This window comes from Neospora caninum, chromosome X (assembly GCF_000208865.1).
Source record: "Neospora caninum Liverpool complete genome, chromosome X".
In the NCBI taxonomy this organism is placed as follows: Eukaryota; Apicomplexa; class Conoidasida; order Eucoccidiorida; family Sarcocystidae; genus Neospora; species Neospora caninum.
Genome location: NC_018396.1, coordinates 5,632,532 through 5,648,574, shown reverse-complemented (window position 1 = coordinate 5,648,574; position 16,043 = coordinate 5,632,532). Strand labels below are relative to the sequence as shown.

The 16,043-nt window shown below is 58.7% G+C and overlaps 1 protein-coding gene across 1 annotated transcript; it reads right to left on the bottom strand.

Moving 5' to 3' along the window:
• Positions 1 to 4,136: 4,136 nt before the first annotated feature.
• Positions 4,137 to 11,924, bottom strand: NCLIV_051390 (conserved hypothetical protein; the record flags this gene model as incomplete). Its single annotated transcript, XM_003884693.1, has 3 exons — positions 4,137 to 10,220; positions 10,971 to 11,048; positions 11,880 to 11,924. 3 exons carry the CDS (start codon positions 11,922 to 11,924, stop codon positions 4,137 to 4,139), a joined length of 6,207 nt encoding a protein of 2,068 aa, XP_003884742.1.
• Positions 11,925 to 16,043: the final 4,119 nt, after the last annotated feature.

Genomic DNA, 16,043 nt, shown 5'->3' with positions numbered 1-16,043 from the left:
AGGAGGAAGTGCTAGTCGAGACGGAGAGAAAGGCGACAGTGAGGGAAGGTGTCGTGAAAGCACGGACAGTGAAGGTTCCTGCTTGCATGCTTTAGGGATGGGCGGGGTGGTTGTGAAGTGGTTAAAAACCACGAAACAGGAGAGTGAGGAGCATGTGGAGCCCAAAGTATCCTATGAACCACAGCCAAGAAGTATGCAAATCTGGATCCTAGTGTTTCACTTTTTCTGCCTCTCTTTTGGAGACATTTACATGTGTATATATGTACAGACATTCATGCGTCTGTATTATATATATATATATATATAGGCGTATTTGTTTATTGACACGCTGATGCCTACTTGAGTGTGTACGTGAGCGGACAGACGGGGAATGTGCGTTTTTCGTTTCCGAGCGGCGAGTGTTTTATCCGTCTTCACTATGTGCGTTTTTCGTTTCCGAGCGGCGAGTGTTTTATCCGTTTTCACTATGTGCGTTTTCCGTTTCCGAGCGGCGTGTGTTTTATCCTTTTTCACCTGGCCTTCTTCTGTGCTTCCCTTTCTCTTCTGTGTCTTTCCCATACTCTCGTTTCTTCCTTTCGTCGTTTCTGCTCGTGGGGGTATCCATGCACCACTTTGGTGCTGTCGACGCGTTTTTCGTTCTTTGCTTCCTGGCGGCTGAGTTGGTTCTTCTACATTTTTGATTTCTGTCGAGTGCCTCGCGTGTTTGAGCGTCCAGTGAAAAAACGACGTTCCGCTTCTTCCGCAGCCTTCGTCGCCTCTCTTCGTCGGCGAACCTTCCCTTTGTCAGCGTCCTCATCTCTGAAGAAAATCCCGCATGCAATGACCGATCCAACCGCCCGAATATATATATATATATGAAATATTGGTTTAGAAACAAGTGTTCTTCTGTTTAGGTGAATATTTGCTTCGGTGCTGAAAGGTCTTTTCTCGGGGTTTCGCGACAGGCACGGGAGCGCGTGGGTAAACGGAGGTATTGCGTCACGGTGTCGATGTACTTGGGGATTGTTTTACAGAGCGCCTGCAGACCCCCTGTCGAGGTGATTCTTCCTCAGACAAAGGTCTTTTCCCTTTCACAGCGCATGCACGTGCCTCTCTTCACCGAGTTCTGATCGGTCTTGCCCGCTTGCCTGTCTTCGCACTTAAAAAAGAGAATTCGCGCACTAAAGAGGAGACCCGCGATCAGACACGAACACCTTTGCATCTGATTTTCTCCCCTCGCCGAGGCTCCTTTTTCCCTTTTCTGAGACTCTGGACAGAACACGTCTCCCTGGCGCAGTGACAAACGCCGAAGACTCCATATACACCTCTGGATCTTCTGGACGTCGAATGATATAGATACAGTTCCAACTATATATATATATATATATATATATATATATCGGTGGATATATTGGGTATTATCGGATTTTTGGGACTGTTTCTAGGCCTCTTTTTTGTCAGCCTCTCTCGTCGCCAGCCTGTGTGTTTGAGGAGGCTGCGTTGAGTCTTGCGCTTGCACACCCATTTGTACCTCTGAGTTTTAAAAGTGCCAAGAAATCTGTTGTGTCTCTGTTGTTCTTCCACGAGGCCGAGAAGAACAGTCACGCACGCATCTCCGGTGGGGTGTCCGTTCAGTGCAAGCAGGTGCTCGTTCCAGAAAGCCGCGCGGCGACTCTGGTTCTGCTGCGTCAGTCTTGCCCTCCTCGTTCGTGTATTTCCTTGTATTTTCTAAGCTTCCCCGTGTTATTTAACTCAGTTGATTAGTGTTCGGTTTGGTATTTTTGTACCACCGATCTAAAATTGCTGCGTGTTTGTCATTTACACAAATCTAGCGACGTTTTTGTCACGTCCTGTGTATCGAGTTAGCGCACTGCGTACTTCGGATCAGACCAAAAGAGTTCACTAATGGACCTAGGCAGTAGAACCTTTCTGCACTGTCGCTTCTTCGGCCGCTTCTCCTTGTGCCGTCCTTCGCTGCAAGCCGCGCTTTTTCACCGAGCCTCGCTTTCCTCTCTGGCTGTTTCCGGGAAGAATCCCCGATGCTTTCGAAAACACGAGCGCAAAGACAGTAAAAGGGTGTGTGTGTGCGCAACATCATTCAGCGCGTCCCTCAGTCGTTCTCTGCTTCTCCCTTTGCTGGCTTCGAGCGCTCCGTCTACCCTCTCTTCGAAAGCTAACTCACGCTCGGGTCGCTGATTCTGCGGATCGAGAACAGACGCTTCCGAAGCTCCTTGCGTCTGTTCAGAAGACGTCTGTGGCGTCACCAGCACGCCGAATCGGTGAAAACAAACGCAAGGCGGAAGTGGAGCTGAGGCGAAACGCGCGCGCCGCATATATACACAGCCGGGATCTTTCCTGTGTTCCGGAAAGTCGTGGTTCTGAAACACCTCAAAAATCGAGTCTGAAATACCTTTTCTTCTCGCTGACGCGCGAGTGGAAAACGTAGGGAAGCAGCGACCTTCTCCCCTCTGAAGACTTTGAGACGAGCAATTCTCGGTTTCCACTTTTAAAAAGGGAGCGACGGAAACGAGCGCAGAAGAAGAGCGACAAAAACATTTCCCACCTCTACACCGAGGCAAACAATATATACAGAGGCGTCAGCCATATCGTGAGCTCCAGCCATCGAATATAAACACTTGAAACCGACGTGTGTCTGTAAAGCGGGACTCTGCGAGTCTAAATGTATCCAGAAAGGAACGCACAAATGTCGCGTTTGTGTTGTCTGTGCATGCCACGCACATACACGTGGAGGCGCGCTCGCCCTCCTCCGCCAGCGCCTGTGTGCAGAACATGCCATCCCTTCCCTGCTCTGCTTCTCATCTCGGTGCGAGACAGCGGAAACAAGCTGGTCTGGCCCCAGGATAAAATCGGATGCACGCGTTCGCGCCCCTCGTAGGCACGGTACCGGTCGCCAGATTCTCCCTGTCCCGCTGGGAAAACGACAGCGACTTCGGTGGAAAGGAACGCGACTGAAAAAGGAACACATGTAGATCGCACCCTCCGTCTCCAGAGCAGCGACTCCTCGCAAAACTCTCCCCCGCGAAGGCGCATATGTGTCTTGGTTTTGGCTGCGTTGAACAGAATGCACGAGGCACACTCCCGAACCTCCATTCTCCAGGAAAAGCGCAGTCGTGTGACCGCCCGCCCTGACTGCTCCTGTCGGGCTCTCCACTCTCTCCTCTCTCCACCGGGACGGGAGAGACTTGGCACGGGACCACCCTAGAGAGGAACCAAGACAGCTATGCCCCCGCATCTGCGCGTGATACCCTACGCTAGTGCCACGCACGCGCCCGCGACTCCAAGCATCCAGATCAACACAGAGAGTGTGAGCAGGCATGTGCCTGCAAGAATGCGAACCCGGCCTGTGAAGAAACTCTCTCGGGTCACCCTTCCAATCAGAAGAAAGAAACGACACACGCGCCGACGCACCGGGCGGACGCACACAGCCGAAAACGGAAGGCGCATGCGCCGTGCTCCTCGCCGGGGCTGGTTGCTTGTGGAAGGCACACATGCGTGAGCGACGGAAGGAGGAAAAACCGCGAGTCGGGCACTGCAACCTGGCCTCTCCTTTCCACACACGTCTTTCAGACATGAGGCGAGAGAGCATCCGAAATCCGGCACAGGCCGGAAAAGAGGAAGAACTTGAAATACCAAGGTCCATTTAAAAAGCGCATATCTGCATTCGAGAGTCTAGTTCGAGGCGGCCGTTGAAAAACATATAGTTACAGAAGAAAAAAAGACGTACTCTGTGTGCGTATGCGCAAAGAAACGAGTAGAATAGCACACATATGTTTATAGGTTTACATGCATACATACATATATATGCATATAACTATATGGGACGCATGCGTTGAAGACCGGACTCTGTGAGTGTCTTGTTGCCGGCTGCAAGCTGGCGGTTCCCTGTTTCGCCTTTCCGCACTACCCCGCCCCCCCCCCCCTCTCTGGCCTGCAATTCGCCTGCTTGGTTTTTGTAAGGCCCAGTCTGGGCTGCGAGCGCGAGTTTTCCTGCTTCTGCCTCAACTCACGCCGGGCGGTTCTCCCGGGCTTTTCGCGTCTTCCGATCCCTCCCAACCCGCGCCTGAGAGACCCTTGGGTCTCGACCCGCTGTCTCCCTGTCCCATGTGTGTGGGCGCGTGTACATACACTCGAGACGCCTAGTCGGCGCGCGCGTTGGACCCCACAGCTTCTGCCCGGGGTAGGAACGGCTCTGCCGCAAAGTCTTCGCGGGCGAGGCTCTCGTCTCCCTTGGCCTCGTGGCCGGACTTCTCTTCAAAGACGTCTGCCGCGGATCGATACTCAGACGACTCTTCGCGGTGGCCCAAGAGCGACACGGAAGACGCCGAGAAGGACACGGCGAGACTCCCCTCACTCGTCGACACTTCCTCGCCGGTCCACGCCCCACTGGAGTCGCTCAGCGAGAAGCAGCCCGAACTGCTGCTGTTGATCTCTCCAGAGCCTTCCAAGACTGTGTGGAAGGGGTTGAGGTTCTTTGCGTCTTCGGGGAGGTACCTCTCGCTCTTCGCTTCCCGTTCGTCCAACCGCGCGTGCTTCGCAGGCGCGCTGCCTGAAATCTCCCGACAAGTCTCTCGCTCTCTCTTCCGCGCTGTCTCTGTCCGTGGGAGCTCCGCCGCCTGGCCTGCCGCTGCGGTCTCCGACACCAACGGCCCAACCCCCCGGATGGGGCCCTGGGCGTGGGTCGTGCCTCCCGAGGCAGAAGCCGCCACTGCAGGAAACGAGGGCGACGCCGCAGCGCTTGTGTGCGCCGTGCTGACTCCCTCGCTGGTCAAACCGGCGCCGCTCTCTGCCGAGAAACCTGCGGTTGTCCCCGTTTTTGAACACGCGCCCCGCTCTTCCATCGAGGAGCTCGTCACAAGAGGCGAGGCGCTTGATCTGAACGCCGATGCGAAAGAAGACAGTGCGCCTCGCGCCGCGAAGGCAGCTGAACTTGAGTACGTCTCCTCGCCTAGTCCGCTATCGGGTCTTGCGTTGAACGCCGGCATACTGCCCGGGTTCCCCCTCAACCCTGGAGTGGCGAGAAGCATCGGAGACACTTTCTTCGAGACACCACACAGGCCCTCTCCGTTCGCCCCTTCCGTGCCCAGTCGCCGCTCCCCCGGCCTCGGTGGCTTCGTCTCGGGCTTCGAAGGCCACACATTCGGGTCCGCGTCGCCCTTCGAGACGTGATCCCCACCCCTTCGCTCCGCGTCTCCGGCCGGTCTGTCTCCTCCCTGCCTGACTGTCTCCGTCACGCCCGTCGCCTGTGGGGTCTCGCCAGCGAACGCGGTCCGGGCTCCAGCGCCCCCGAGGCCCCGCGACGAATCTCCCTTGAGTTCGCCTCTGCGCAGCTGCGACAGCCCGACCTGACCGACAGGCGCGCCGGATCGCTGGGCCGCCTGGCCCTCACAGCCTGCCGTCTGAGCCTCCGGAGCCTTCTTCCTTTGCGGTGTCTGGGCCGACCGAAGAGACAGGCCGGCAGCGCCGCCTTTCTCCAAAGGGCCCAGCCCCGCGAGCCCGCGGGTCCGCCTGTCGATGGCGTCCAGTGCGAGCTGGGAGTTCACCGTTTTGTCGCGTTGCTCTTCTTGCATCTGCAAGAGTTTCCTCTCGACTTCGCGCATCTGCGCCTGTCTCCTCTCTTCTTGTCGCTTCGCCAGCAGCCGCGTCACTTGGTCAATCAGTGCCGACGCACACGAAGACCGCGTGGCGGCCTTGAGATCGAGGGGCGAGGCACACGGAGGGGACAGCGGGGGACTCTGCCCCTCGGCCGCAGTGCCGGTTGTCTGACGAGCCGCCGCCAGCAATCGCTCGAGCCACGCCTTCATCGGGAGCGGGGAGCCCTTGCCTGCTGGAGTCGTGCGGTGATCTGCCTCCGCGCTGTGCGAGTCGCCCTCGGGAGGAGACAGAGATGCCGAGGGCTGCGCGTCCTCGGCCGCGTTGCTGTGTCCCCGCAGCGCGTTCCAGAGGCGAGCCGGCAACGCAGGCTCCGAAGGAGACGCCCCCAACTGGACGGTAGGCGCAGCTGACACGCCGTACGGGCCAGGTCGCCCCCCGCGGCTCGCGGGGGGCCGGGGCCCCGCCCCACTCGCCGGCTGCGCGCCTCCGGGGCCTTGGGCTCCAGGGGTATCGCGCGTCGCCTCCGACCGCGGTCGCCAGCGACGCATGTTCTCCGTGTTGGCTGAAGCCTTCTGCCGATTAGCAGCGGCAGTTGCAAGGAGGCGCGCTAGGCACTCGAGACTGAGGGGGGTCTTCTCTTTTCGCTCTGTTGGGCATTCTCCCGCGGAATCTGAGCCTTGGCGCCCCGAGACGTTCGCCCGCTTTGTCGACGCCAGGGCCTCCGCCACAGTCACGAACGACTCACGCTTCGCGCCACCCTGGCGGGCCACAAGGCGCACATACTCCTCAGGGTTCTCTAGGTACTGCTTCGCCGTCGCTTCACAGAGAGATCCCACAGCCGGCTCCTCGCCGGAAACGGCTGCCTCAGGGGGCGTCTGTACGCCTGAGCTCGAACGGGCAGACAACTGGGCTTGTCCCGACTCGGAATCTGTAGAGAGCGACGACGTCTTCGCGGAAACAGAAAAGGGGCCTGGCTGCGCGCGGCCCAGTTGCTTGTCTCTTCGCATCGGCCCGTGGATCATGTGGTGTTCCTGCTCCACAATAAGCTCGCCTCGCCACCGGTCCTCGGACGGAGAGCGGAAACCGTCCCGGTCTTCGCCGCCCCCCGGCGGCAGGCCCTCTTCTCCCGCGCCCCACCGGACTGGCGAGTCGCAGCCCGAAAAGAAGTCCTGGGGTTCGATGCGAACCTCTCGCTGCGGCGCGTTTTCCCCTTCTCCCTCGTCTTCTTCCTCGGCGTTGGCCACGCCGCTCGGCGCTTCTTCGTTCCCCGCGGCGCGCAGCCAGGCCCGATTTTCCCGGCCCCAACTTGCCAGGAGCCCGTCCCTCCGGCGGCTTCGCCCCTTTGAAAGGCGCACATCTCGGTCTGCGTCACCCAAGACCGGCAACAGCTGCGGGAAGGAATATTTCACGATCTCGTTCTCGAGGACGCGCGCGGCTGTCTTCAGTTGCTTCTTGACGAGCTGTTCGAGGAAGAAGTCCTCGTGCTCGTAGATGGACTTCCACCCCCACTGCGTGATCTCCTTCAAGAGCTTCAGCGCCGCTCTCTGTTGGCGGAGCGCCGAGTTCGCCTGCCAGTTGAACGTCGTCGGGTCGTTCCCGTCAGCCTCCTCCTCCGTCTCCTCGTGCTTCCCCGGCTCCTCTTCCTCGTCTCGCCCGCCTCGGCCCACGCCGGGCCCCCGCTCTTCCGCCGCCCCACTGCGCAGGCCCTGCCGACGGGTCGGCAGCCCCGCGCCCAGACCCACGAGCCGCCGGTCGCCCCAGTCGCTCCCGCCGCACGGTTGCCCGCAGTTGTAGTACTGCTGTGTGTCTTTGTCCTCGCTCAGGAACGGATCTCTACAGCTCACCGGCACGCCGTTGCACATCCACGGGGTCTCCTTCTCTTCCTCGCCCGCGCCACTGGCGTGCGTCGCCCCGCACCCGCCGCGACTGGCCCGTGTCGCCGCGCGCGTCGTCATGCGCGTCGTCACCCCCGCACCCGCGGACGGGAGATAGCCTCTGCTCCGAGAGGAGCTCGGAAAGGCCGGCTGGCCTCCCGCAACGTCTGCAGGTGGAGTCGGCGCCCGCGACTCTGCGCGCCGCTCCGGGCTCAACGGCGGGCTCTCGCCAGTCCTGCCTGCATGCGTCGCGGAGCCAAGCCGGTCGGCTTCGTCGTCGCGTCTCGTCTTGCACCCTGCCCTCTGGAGGAAACGCTTCCTCGCGTCGATGGCGAAGAAGTTGGACGCATGCAGCAACTCCTTCAGCGGGTCGGGGCCCTCGCGCGCCCCGACCACTTGACTCTGAACCATATCGTGGAGAATGTGCTGCGCATACACCTGATAGACGTTCACCACGCCCTCGTCTTTCCGCTCTTCTCCACTGGGCTTCTCCTCGCCCTCGCCCGAGCAGCTGTCAACGGCCGGAGCGCCTTCGCGCCGCTGCGGCGAGCACAAGTTCAGGGCCCCCGCGCCCAGCTGAGCGCCGGGCCTCCACGCCTCGCGCCCTGCGTTCGCGCCTCGCCGCTGCGCGCCCCGAAACGCGTTCCCGCTCGCCCCCGGGACGGGCCGACCCCTGACGGTAGCGAGCGCCTTGTCGGTTTCGTCTACTGCCCGCAGTTTTCCTCGGGGCCCGCGGGAAGCCGCGGCCTGCAACGCCTCCGTCACGACGATTCCGTTCGCGTTCAAAAAGCGGTGGAGGCGCTGGATCTGCTCGTCCTGGTCGGCCTCGTCGTCCTTCACTTTCTTCTCGCCGGCCACCTGCGCCCCAGGCGGAGGCCCTCCGGAGACTGCGCGCCACGCCGCACGCCCCGCCGGCGGACTCGCGCCTGCCGGAGAAGGCACAGGTTTCTGGGGAACCCCCTCGTTTGCGCGCGGGAGAGAGACCGCCTCCGTCGACTTTCTGTTCGATCCGTCGCTCAGCCCAGACACCCCGTTAGAGTCTTCCTCGGCAGCTTTGGCCTTTGCGTTTTCCCGCTCTTTGACTCTCATGGCGACTGCAGCCAGCAGCGCGGTGGTAGACGCCAGGGAGACAGTCCCCGGCCCCCGGGTCCCGTGGTCTTGGTCGAGATTCATCCCGTTTCTCAGAGACGTCAAAAGGGCCTCCGCACTCGACGCGAGCGCGTTCGGCCGCTCTTCCGGCCTGCCTCCGGACTCAGCGGTGGGGCGAACGAACCCGGAGGCGCGCCCCGCGAAGGGATCTTTCTTTGAGGCTTCGTCGTTGCCGTCGCCCGACACCAAGTGCGTGCGCAGACTCGCGCCTCTCAAGAGCTGCTGGACTGCGTCGGCGAGGAGCGACCGTCCCGACGGCCCGCCTCGCGCAGCCAGAGGGGGCGGGCATGCGCGGTCGCCCCTGTTTTGCGAAGTTGACGCGAAAGGCTCGTCTCTCTGTTGTTGAGGCCCAAAAGGCGAGAAGGCGGGGGGCGGCAGAAGAGACATCGAGCCCGACGAGTCGTGACCCCAGGCCCCACCCTCCTCTTCGCGATTGGGCCCCTGCGGCTCGCCTCCAGAAGACCCCACGGAAGGCCGTCGACCTCGGGTTGGGCGCGCCTTGGGAAACTCGCGGCCTCCAGTCGCGCCTTCGTCGACTGAACTCGCTGCAGCCTCGTCGCCGGAGGAGTGAGTGGCGGTGGGCGCGGGCTGGTCGGGCGTCTCACGCCCCGACCGCGCCGCCCCGCTGAGACTCGCGCCGCCTTCGGTCTTCGCCCGACCCGCAGCCGAGCCGGGGAGAAGAAGCGGCGAGAAGGGAGGGTTGCCCTGGAAGGCCCCTCGGCCCGCAGAGACACCCACGAGGGGCGAGCACGCGCTGCTGGACACGCTGACGTTGCTGAGGTCTGGAGAGGAAGAAAAGTCGTCAAAGTCGCCGTCATCCGTTCCACACGGGCGCGCGCGGTCGCCAGTGTCGAGCCGCCGGGCCTTCGCGGGCCCCCGCACCTGACTGCCGGACTGCGTGGCTCGGAGCGAGACGCTGCTGCGTCGACTGCTGGTCCCGCTCCGGAGCTTGCTGCCAGCCTTCGGCGGCGACTCGCAAGGCCGTCCGGGCTTCGCGGCGACGGAGGGCGAGGCAGTGGAGCCCGCGAAGCTGGCGATCGAGTTCCGCCGGCTCCGGCCGCAGAGTGGAGGCGACTTCTCCCCGGACTCCTTGGGTCTCTGCATTCCGCGGAAGTCGCAGGGCGACGCCGACAGCACCGGCGAGAGGGAGTCGAGAGGCGTTAGGTCCGGCAGCGACGAGAGGGCGTCGTCGTCTTTCTCGCCTCCACTCTCTGTGTGGACACCTGACGGGAACTGCGACCGCGGATGCGCAGACGCCGGCGAGGAGAGACCCGAACCGTCACTAGGGCCGGCCTCGCCGTTCCGGGGCCTTTCCTCTCCACTCGACTTTTGGCGCCAAACCGCGCTCGAGGAGCCCGGCGAGGGGCCCGCGGACGAACTCGCGCAAGAAACCGCGGGCGAGCCGTGGTGGTAACGCTCTGTAGGCGGGTCGACGCAGTTTGGGCACGAAGCCACGTGCTCTTTGATACAGTGCGGATAACACAAGTTGCAGCACGCCTCGAGAGTCATTGGCGGATTCTTGATGTCCTCCGGCACGCGCCCGTAGTGGTTGATGTACCGGATCACTGCCCACGCTTTGTTCTGAGCTCCCTGGTCCCCATATTTCTGCAAACACAGGCGAAATCGTAAGACACTCTCGAGTGAACGCGGCCAGCTCCGCCACCCACGCAAGCATCCCAAGCTCGCCCACATCCAGAGAAACGCCGACCCTCTCCACACGAGTAGGGAGACACCAGAAGCCCGCCCAAGACGACACTGCTCCCCACAGGGGTGGAGACATACTGTCAAGGTATGGAAGGATACATCTGCGCACCTGATTATGCATATACATACGTAAATATATATAATGTAACATTTCGTGTGTGGGCAAATTTCAATGTATGCAGCCGCGCATCTGCACATCTAACTCTGTACATCGCTATATCTGTGGGTGAGACTGTGCGCAGGTCGTGTCAGGACCAGGGATTGTAGCAGAACGCGTATTCAAACGGAAACACGGCACCAAAAACGATCAGGCAAACGTTTTCTGTGGACGACGGCTGCCAAGAAGCATATACGGTTTCGACTGTGCTCTTTTTGCGTCGCTCAAGTCTTTTTCAACTGTGTGGACAGCAAATGTACCGTTCGGGCTTCGTTTTGCGAACGGCCGGGTGCCTTGCTTTGCCCCCCACGCAACGTGCACGCCTAGACAGCTCATTCGTTCGAGAGGGTCCCAGAGAAAAAGTTCTGGCGACGCGTGTTGTGATTCCATTTGTACAAGGCGCGTGTAGGCAGTGGGAAAATCTGGGCCCCGGGCACGGCCCATCCATATATCAGCAGTCGCGCATTTGACACGAGGCAGCGCGCCGGACTTACGATCGATGAGAAAGAAACCTGTTTGCGGTTGTTCTTCAGTTTCTCTTGCGGGTAGATCCAGTATACCACTCGCCACTCCTGAAGACAGGCAACGGCAGCACAGCGCAGCCTGAGCGGTTCAGAGGCACGGGGGGACACGCGGGAAGAAGCGAGAGCGGAGCGAAATCGCCGGAGACACTAGAGGTCCCATGAGCCGACAAACGGTAGTTGTTTTTCTAACAGATGCGGAGAAAAAGTGACGGTTTTCAGCGACCGCATCCCCCCCGTAAGACAGCTGGTTCTTCAGTGTGGCCCGTGCGCGCGGTGTAGCGGAAAGCGAGGACACGCAGCCATTCGGTGATTTTTAGCTAAAAAGCTGACGGGCGCATGAGGCCGACAGGTGCTCTTTCCGTCTGGTGGAGAAAAGAGAAGGAATTGCGGTGGCGACGGTCCCAGCGATGCACAGTGTCAGCACATTGGGTGTACACGGGCACCCCACAAACAAGAAATCGGTGGAACGCAGCTAGTTAATTTGATTGTCAGCTGCAAAAGACAGCAGCACGGCGCGGAGCCCTTCTTTTACGTGGTTTTGTAGACGCGGGCCAATGCAAGAATGCACAAAGAAACGACCAGAAGACGCGGGCGTCGAACGGTCCGGCGCACCCCCATTCGAGCGGCACACTCTCCTGCCGAATGGCGACTCTTTTTTTCCACGGACACGTGATTTTTCGAGAGCATTTGCCTAAGAATGGGTGTCTAAAAAATGCGCGGAAGGCCTCACTAGGTCTCTTTTCCGGAAAAGCTAATGCAGAAAGATACGTCTTCCCGAAACCCCACAACGCCGGTCGAGCTCGAGATTCCCTCCTGTCTTCCAGGCGGAGAGAGCTGGACAGAAAAAACACGGATTTAGAGAGTTGCAGAAAGACGTACCTCCTTGGCACCAGGCTTGTATACGCGTTCACTCTTGGCCCTCATGTTTAATACGAAGAAAAGGACGGGAAAGAAAGAAAAAAAGAGGGGAGAAAAGATCTGGACACCGAGAACGCCGGCAAGGGCCACCCAAAGACGGAATTCCTCGCTAAGGAAGTCTCCCTGCCCTCTCTCGCGCGCTCAGCAGGACGGGTTCTCCCCCTTCGCTCCTGTGCCAAACTCTGCTCCCTGGTCGCCACGCCCCTGGGTACAGACGCTTGAGGATCGTCCCAAGGCGGAGCTAGTGGTTATCGAACCGCTCTCTTCCACGGTCACCCTTTGCTCGTTGTCCGATAGGGAGAGGACACCGGGGCCGAGAGCAGACAAACAGAAAAGATGAACACATGACTCTAGGTTAAAAGGCCTTTCAACCGGGCGCCTCCTCGTGGAACCACGCCGTGTTTCGAGTTCCCGAGCCGACAGAAAAACGTCCCGTCGAAAAACGCCGAAAAGACGAACGCTGTGCCGAGAAAAGAACCCTCTCTCCCAGTCGGGTGTGAACCCGCGCGGAGTATATACACCAGGGAGACGCGCGCGCGTGCGCGCGACAGAAAAACCGAACGAGGGAGGGTAAATGGAACCCGGGCGCGGAGAGGGAACGAAGCAAAACGGCTGAAAAGAAGCTGAGGTGGTCCCAGAGGGGGACACAGGAACGGGACTTCGAGAGAGAGAACGGCCAGCAGATGTGTAAGAACGAAGGGTTCCATGCCCTACCCTACTACACACTGTTCTGCATGCGCACGAAGGAGAACGGGGGCACGCACGCAAGACAGCAGAAAGGAAAAGCAAACGCTTCTCTGTGACGCGACCTGTTCACTCCGCGGGTCGCGCAAGTTCAATTTCAAACCACTGACAACGCACAACGTTGGGTCGGAAAACGGACCATCGGCAGGCGCAATGGACTGATGGCTGCACATGTCCCGAAGAAACTCTCTCCGACGTGATGTGCAGACGGGGGGGAAATGTGCGGGTAGCTGCCGAGCTCCTCTGGGAGAGAGACAACCGGAAGGAGAGGGTGTCCCTTGCGAGGGGGTTTACCCGTGCTTTTTTCCCATCTCTTTCCTCACATTTCCACTCCTGACTTCTCTCCACTTCTCAACTGCACCGGGTTTAGCCTCGCGAAACTCGAATGCGAAACTCGAATGGGGAGGCCCGCAAATGGGTTCCACGCGGAGCAAAGAGGCGCGAGAGCACAACCCAAGAAAAAATAGGGAAAAGGTGCGCAGTGGCGGTACGCAGTCAAAAACCCACAGTTTCAGTCGCCCAAGAAGAAACCAGATGTGCTGTCATTTCTAAACGTTCGCGCCCTCGGCCTCCTAGCTCAGATCCTGCCACATGTCTTTTCCATCACACGGGGGGCCTCGCGGAGGCCTCCACCGCCGACTTGAAATCGCGCGTTTCTTGTTTCCCAGAAAGAAACAAGAGTGTCTTGCCGAAGCCGAAACACGGAAACAACCCGAAATCCCTTTCCTGTAGAAATATGTCGGCGGCCCTGGCGCATTTGCACTCGCGAGTTAGGTCCCCGCCAACGCCTTTCGAGCTGCGGACGTCTCGGCTCTTCGCGGCTGACGGTGATTTCCAAAAGACTTTCGCTTGCCACGTCTGTTTGTGTTGGGCCGTTCTTCCGGTCGGCCTGAAGAGGGGTTGCGAGCATTTCAGAAAAAGACTCTAGTGCCTCTTCACGCACAGCACGTGAAAACGGTCAGATCTGACAAAGCGTACGAAGGTCCGGACTGGCACACGCAGGCCTTTCCAGTCGTGCAAATCCGGGCTCCGCACGGAGGAGACATGGAAATTGCGGCTGAAGGGCGATTCGGAATCTTTCGGCTGACTCGAAAGAAAACAGAAATTCAGGATTCTCCTAGCGTAACCCAGTTTAGGATACGTCGCCACAGAGCGGAAAGCGTTTTAAGCGGGGGGAGTATGTGGCGAGTGGCCATGCCCGGCGCGCAGCATCGATTTTGAAGACTGTGAAACTGAGAGGCTATGTGCTGCCTTTCAGTGAAGTATGTATTGGGTCTTTCACGCAAAAGACACCTGATCTGGGCTTCACAACATACTTCGCGCGGCTAGAAGTGCTTCGGAGGCCAGCCAACTGAGCAAGGGCGTGTTGGAACGCAGACGGCGCTGAGGTAAATCTAGATCTGCAGCATCAGCAGGCAAGTTGGTCGGTTCCAACAAACCGGTACCGCATGCAATCAGTTTCGCCTCTTTTACTTCTTTTGTCCCGGGAACGCAGCAAAGACGACGAGAGCTTTTGCTGGCAGTGGGGCCTGAGGAGTGCCGGTCTACCACGCCGCAAGGAACGCTCAAGAGCGACGGCAAAAGGAGTGAGGAAATCGGGAGCGAACCAGCAGTTACGCTTAAATAAAGAGTCTCACGAATCTGAAAGTGCGTAATCAGAAATATTTCACTCATGCAGACTTGAGTCTGCTGTGTGCAGAGAGACAGGCACGAGGGAGGGAGCTCGGCAGAATGGCTCGGAAAAAGGTAGAACGCGCTGATGGTTGACCGCCTCTCGGTGCGAGATATGGGCTCCGAACAGTCCCGAGTGTGCAAAGCGAGACGTAAGAATCAAGCAAAAAGCAGGAATGAATCACTGGTCTCTGGCAAATTCAGGCGGGTCGACCCATAAAACGTCGATGATGAACAGAGCTGCAGTTTGTGAGGCAACGGCCACACATTCATACAGCTCCAGGATTCGTCGGAGAAACCGTGCACAACATAAACACGCCCCAAGAGTGACTAAAACGCGTTCAATACTCACGCAGTCACATGTGGTTTCCTCTTTCTGGAGCCACGCGAAAAAGAAAAAGAAACAACAGGTTCGCTGCCTCCCCGTTATCCGTATGTGGCCGAAGAGGTGGGGCCGCTGAGTGCTCGCATTTATGAGTTGCAGTTCCCTGTTCACGAGACTCGAGGTCCCCACACCCCGCAGAACAACCAGAATGACGAGAGTAGAATGGTCAAATGTGCAGAACAAATAGAGGTTATTTATGTAGACGGCGGTCTGGACTGATTCGATGACTGGACAGATGTCACAAGAATGAAGTGGGCACCCCCTTATTACAGGTACAGCGGAAGAGCCCGCGCGAAGCTAGCGACACTTACACCCGAGCCGATCCCCGCGAGAGTCAATGACTGGACCAAGGGGTAACGACGTTCTGTGGCGTGTTTGCTACTACGACGACTTAGAGAGGCCATGAGCGACGAGTCGCCGCAGGCGATGAGGTCAGAGAGAGTCATCGCTGAGTCGGAACGTTGGCAGAACACACGGAAAGTCGCCCAAAGATTTCAGCTGAGAGGGAGAGAGAGACAAATTACTCTGCTAGCCAATACACAGCCGGAGATAGCATGAGGAAACATAATCCCTAGGAATGCAGATCGTTTTTTTCCCGGGTTCAAAGTAGCAAGGCCTCTCAGGTTCGAAAACTGGAAACGTGTACTGCAAAGAGAACCAAGACAGATGGTTTTGCAACTCACACAAGGAATCATCGTGTTCTCTGTTCCTTGACGGTTCTCTGAGTTGCAGCAGAGTTTCGTGACAAACGAAGAAGTCTCCTGTGAGCGGATATATGCGGTAAAATGTAGAGCCTGAGAGCCACCGGGGTGCGTGCTCGGCCCCATCCAAATCAAGCGGATACACTTGATCTCTCAACTCCTCTAAATGCGCAATCTCCACAGTTCTGTTCGGTTTGTGGCATCTGGCCACATAACACAGTCCGCAGCGATCCACTGAAGGCAAGAGAAGGACAGGACTGCTCTCGCCGCTTTGGTGAAAACAGACCATCTGTGTCATCCCCTTGATTGTGCGAACAGTGTGAGAAACCTGCAGGCCGAGTGCTTCTTTCTGCACGTGAAAACGGAGCCCTTACAAGAAGAAAAGGTGGGGGGCGACGGCGCCTACCGTGTGATGAGGACGGGGCTACGTGTAATGGGCAGCCTTTTGTAAACTGACAGGCAAAAATCTCTATCTTCCTATCATTCCTTCGAACCATAGGCAGTGGGAATCGTTTTCTTGGCGTACCCCCCATGAAAGAAGTCCTTCGATCTGAGGGGCGTACCCCTCCGAGATGAAGATGCGGGCACGGAAGAGAGGGAAATGCTGGCCGCCATTTCCATTGG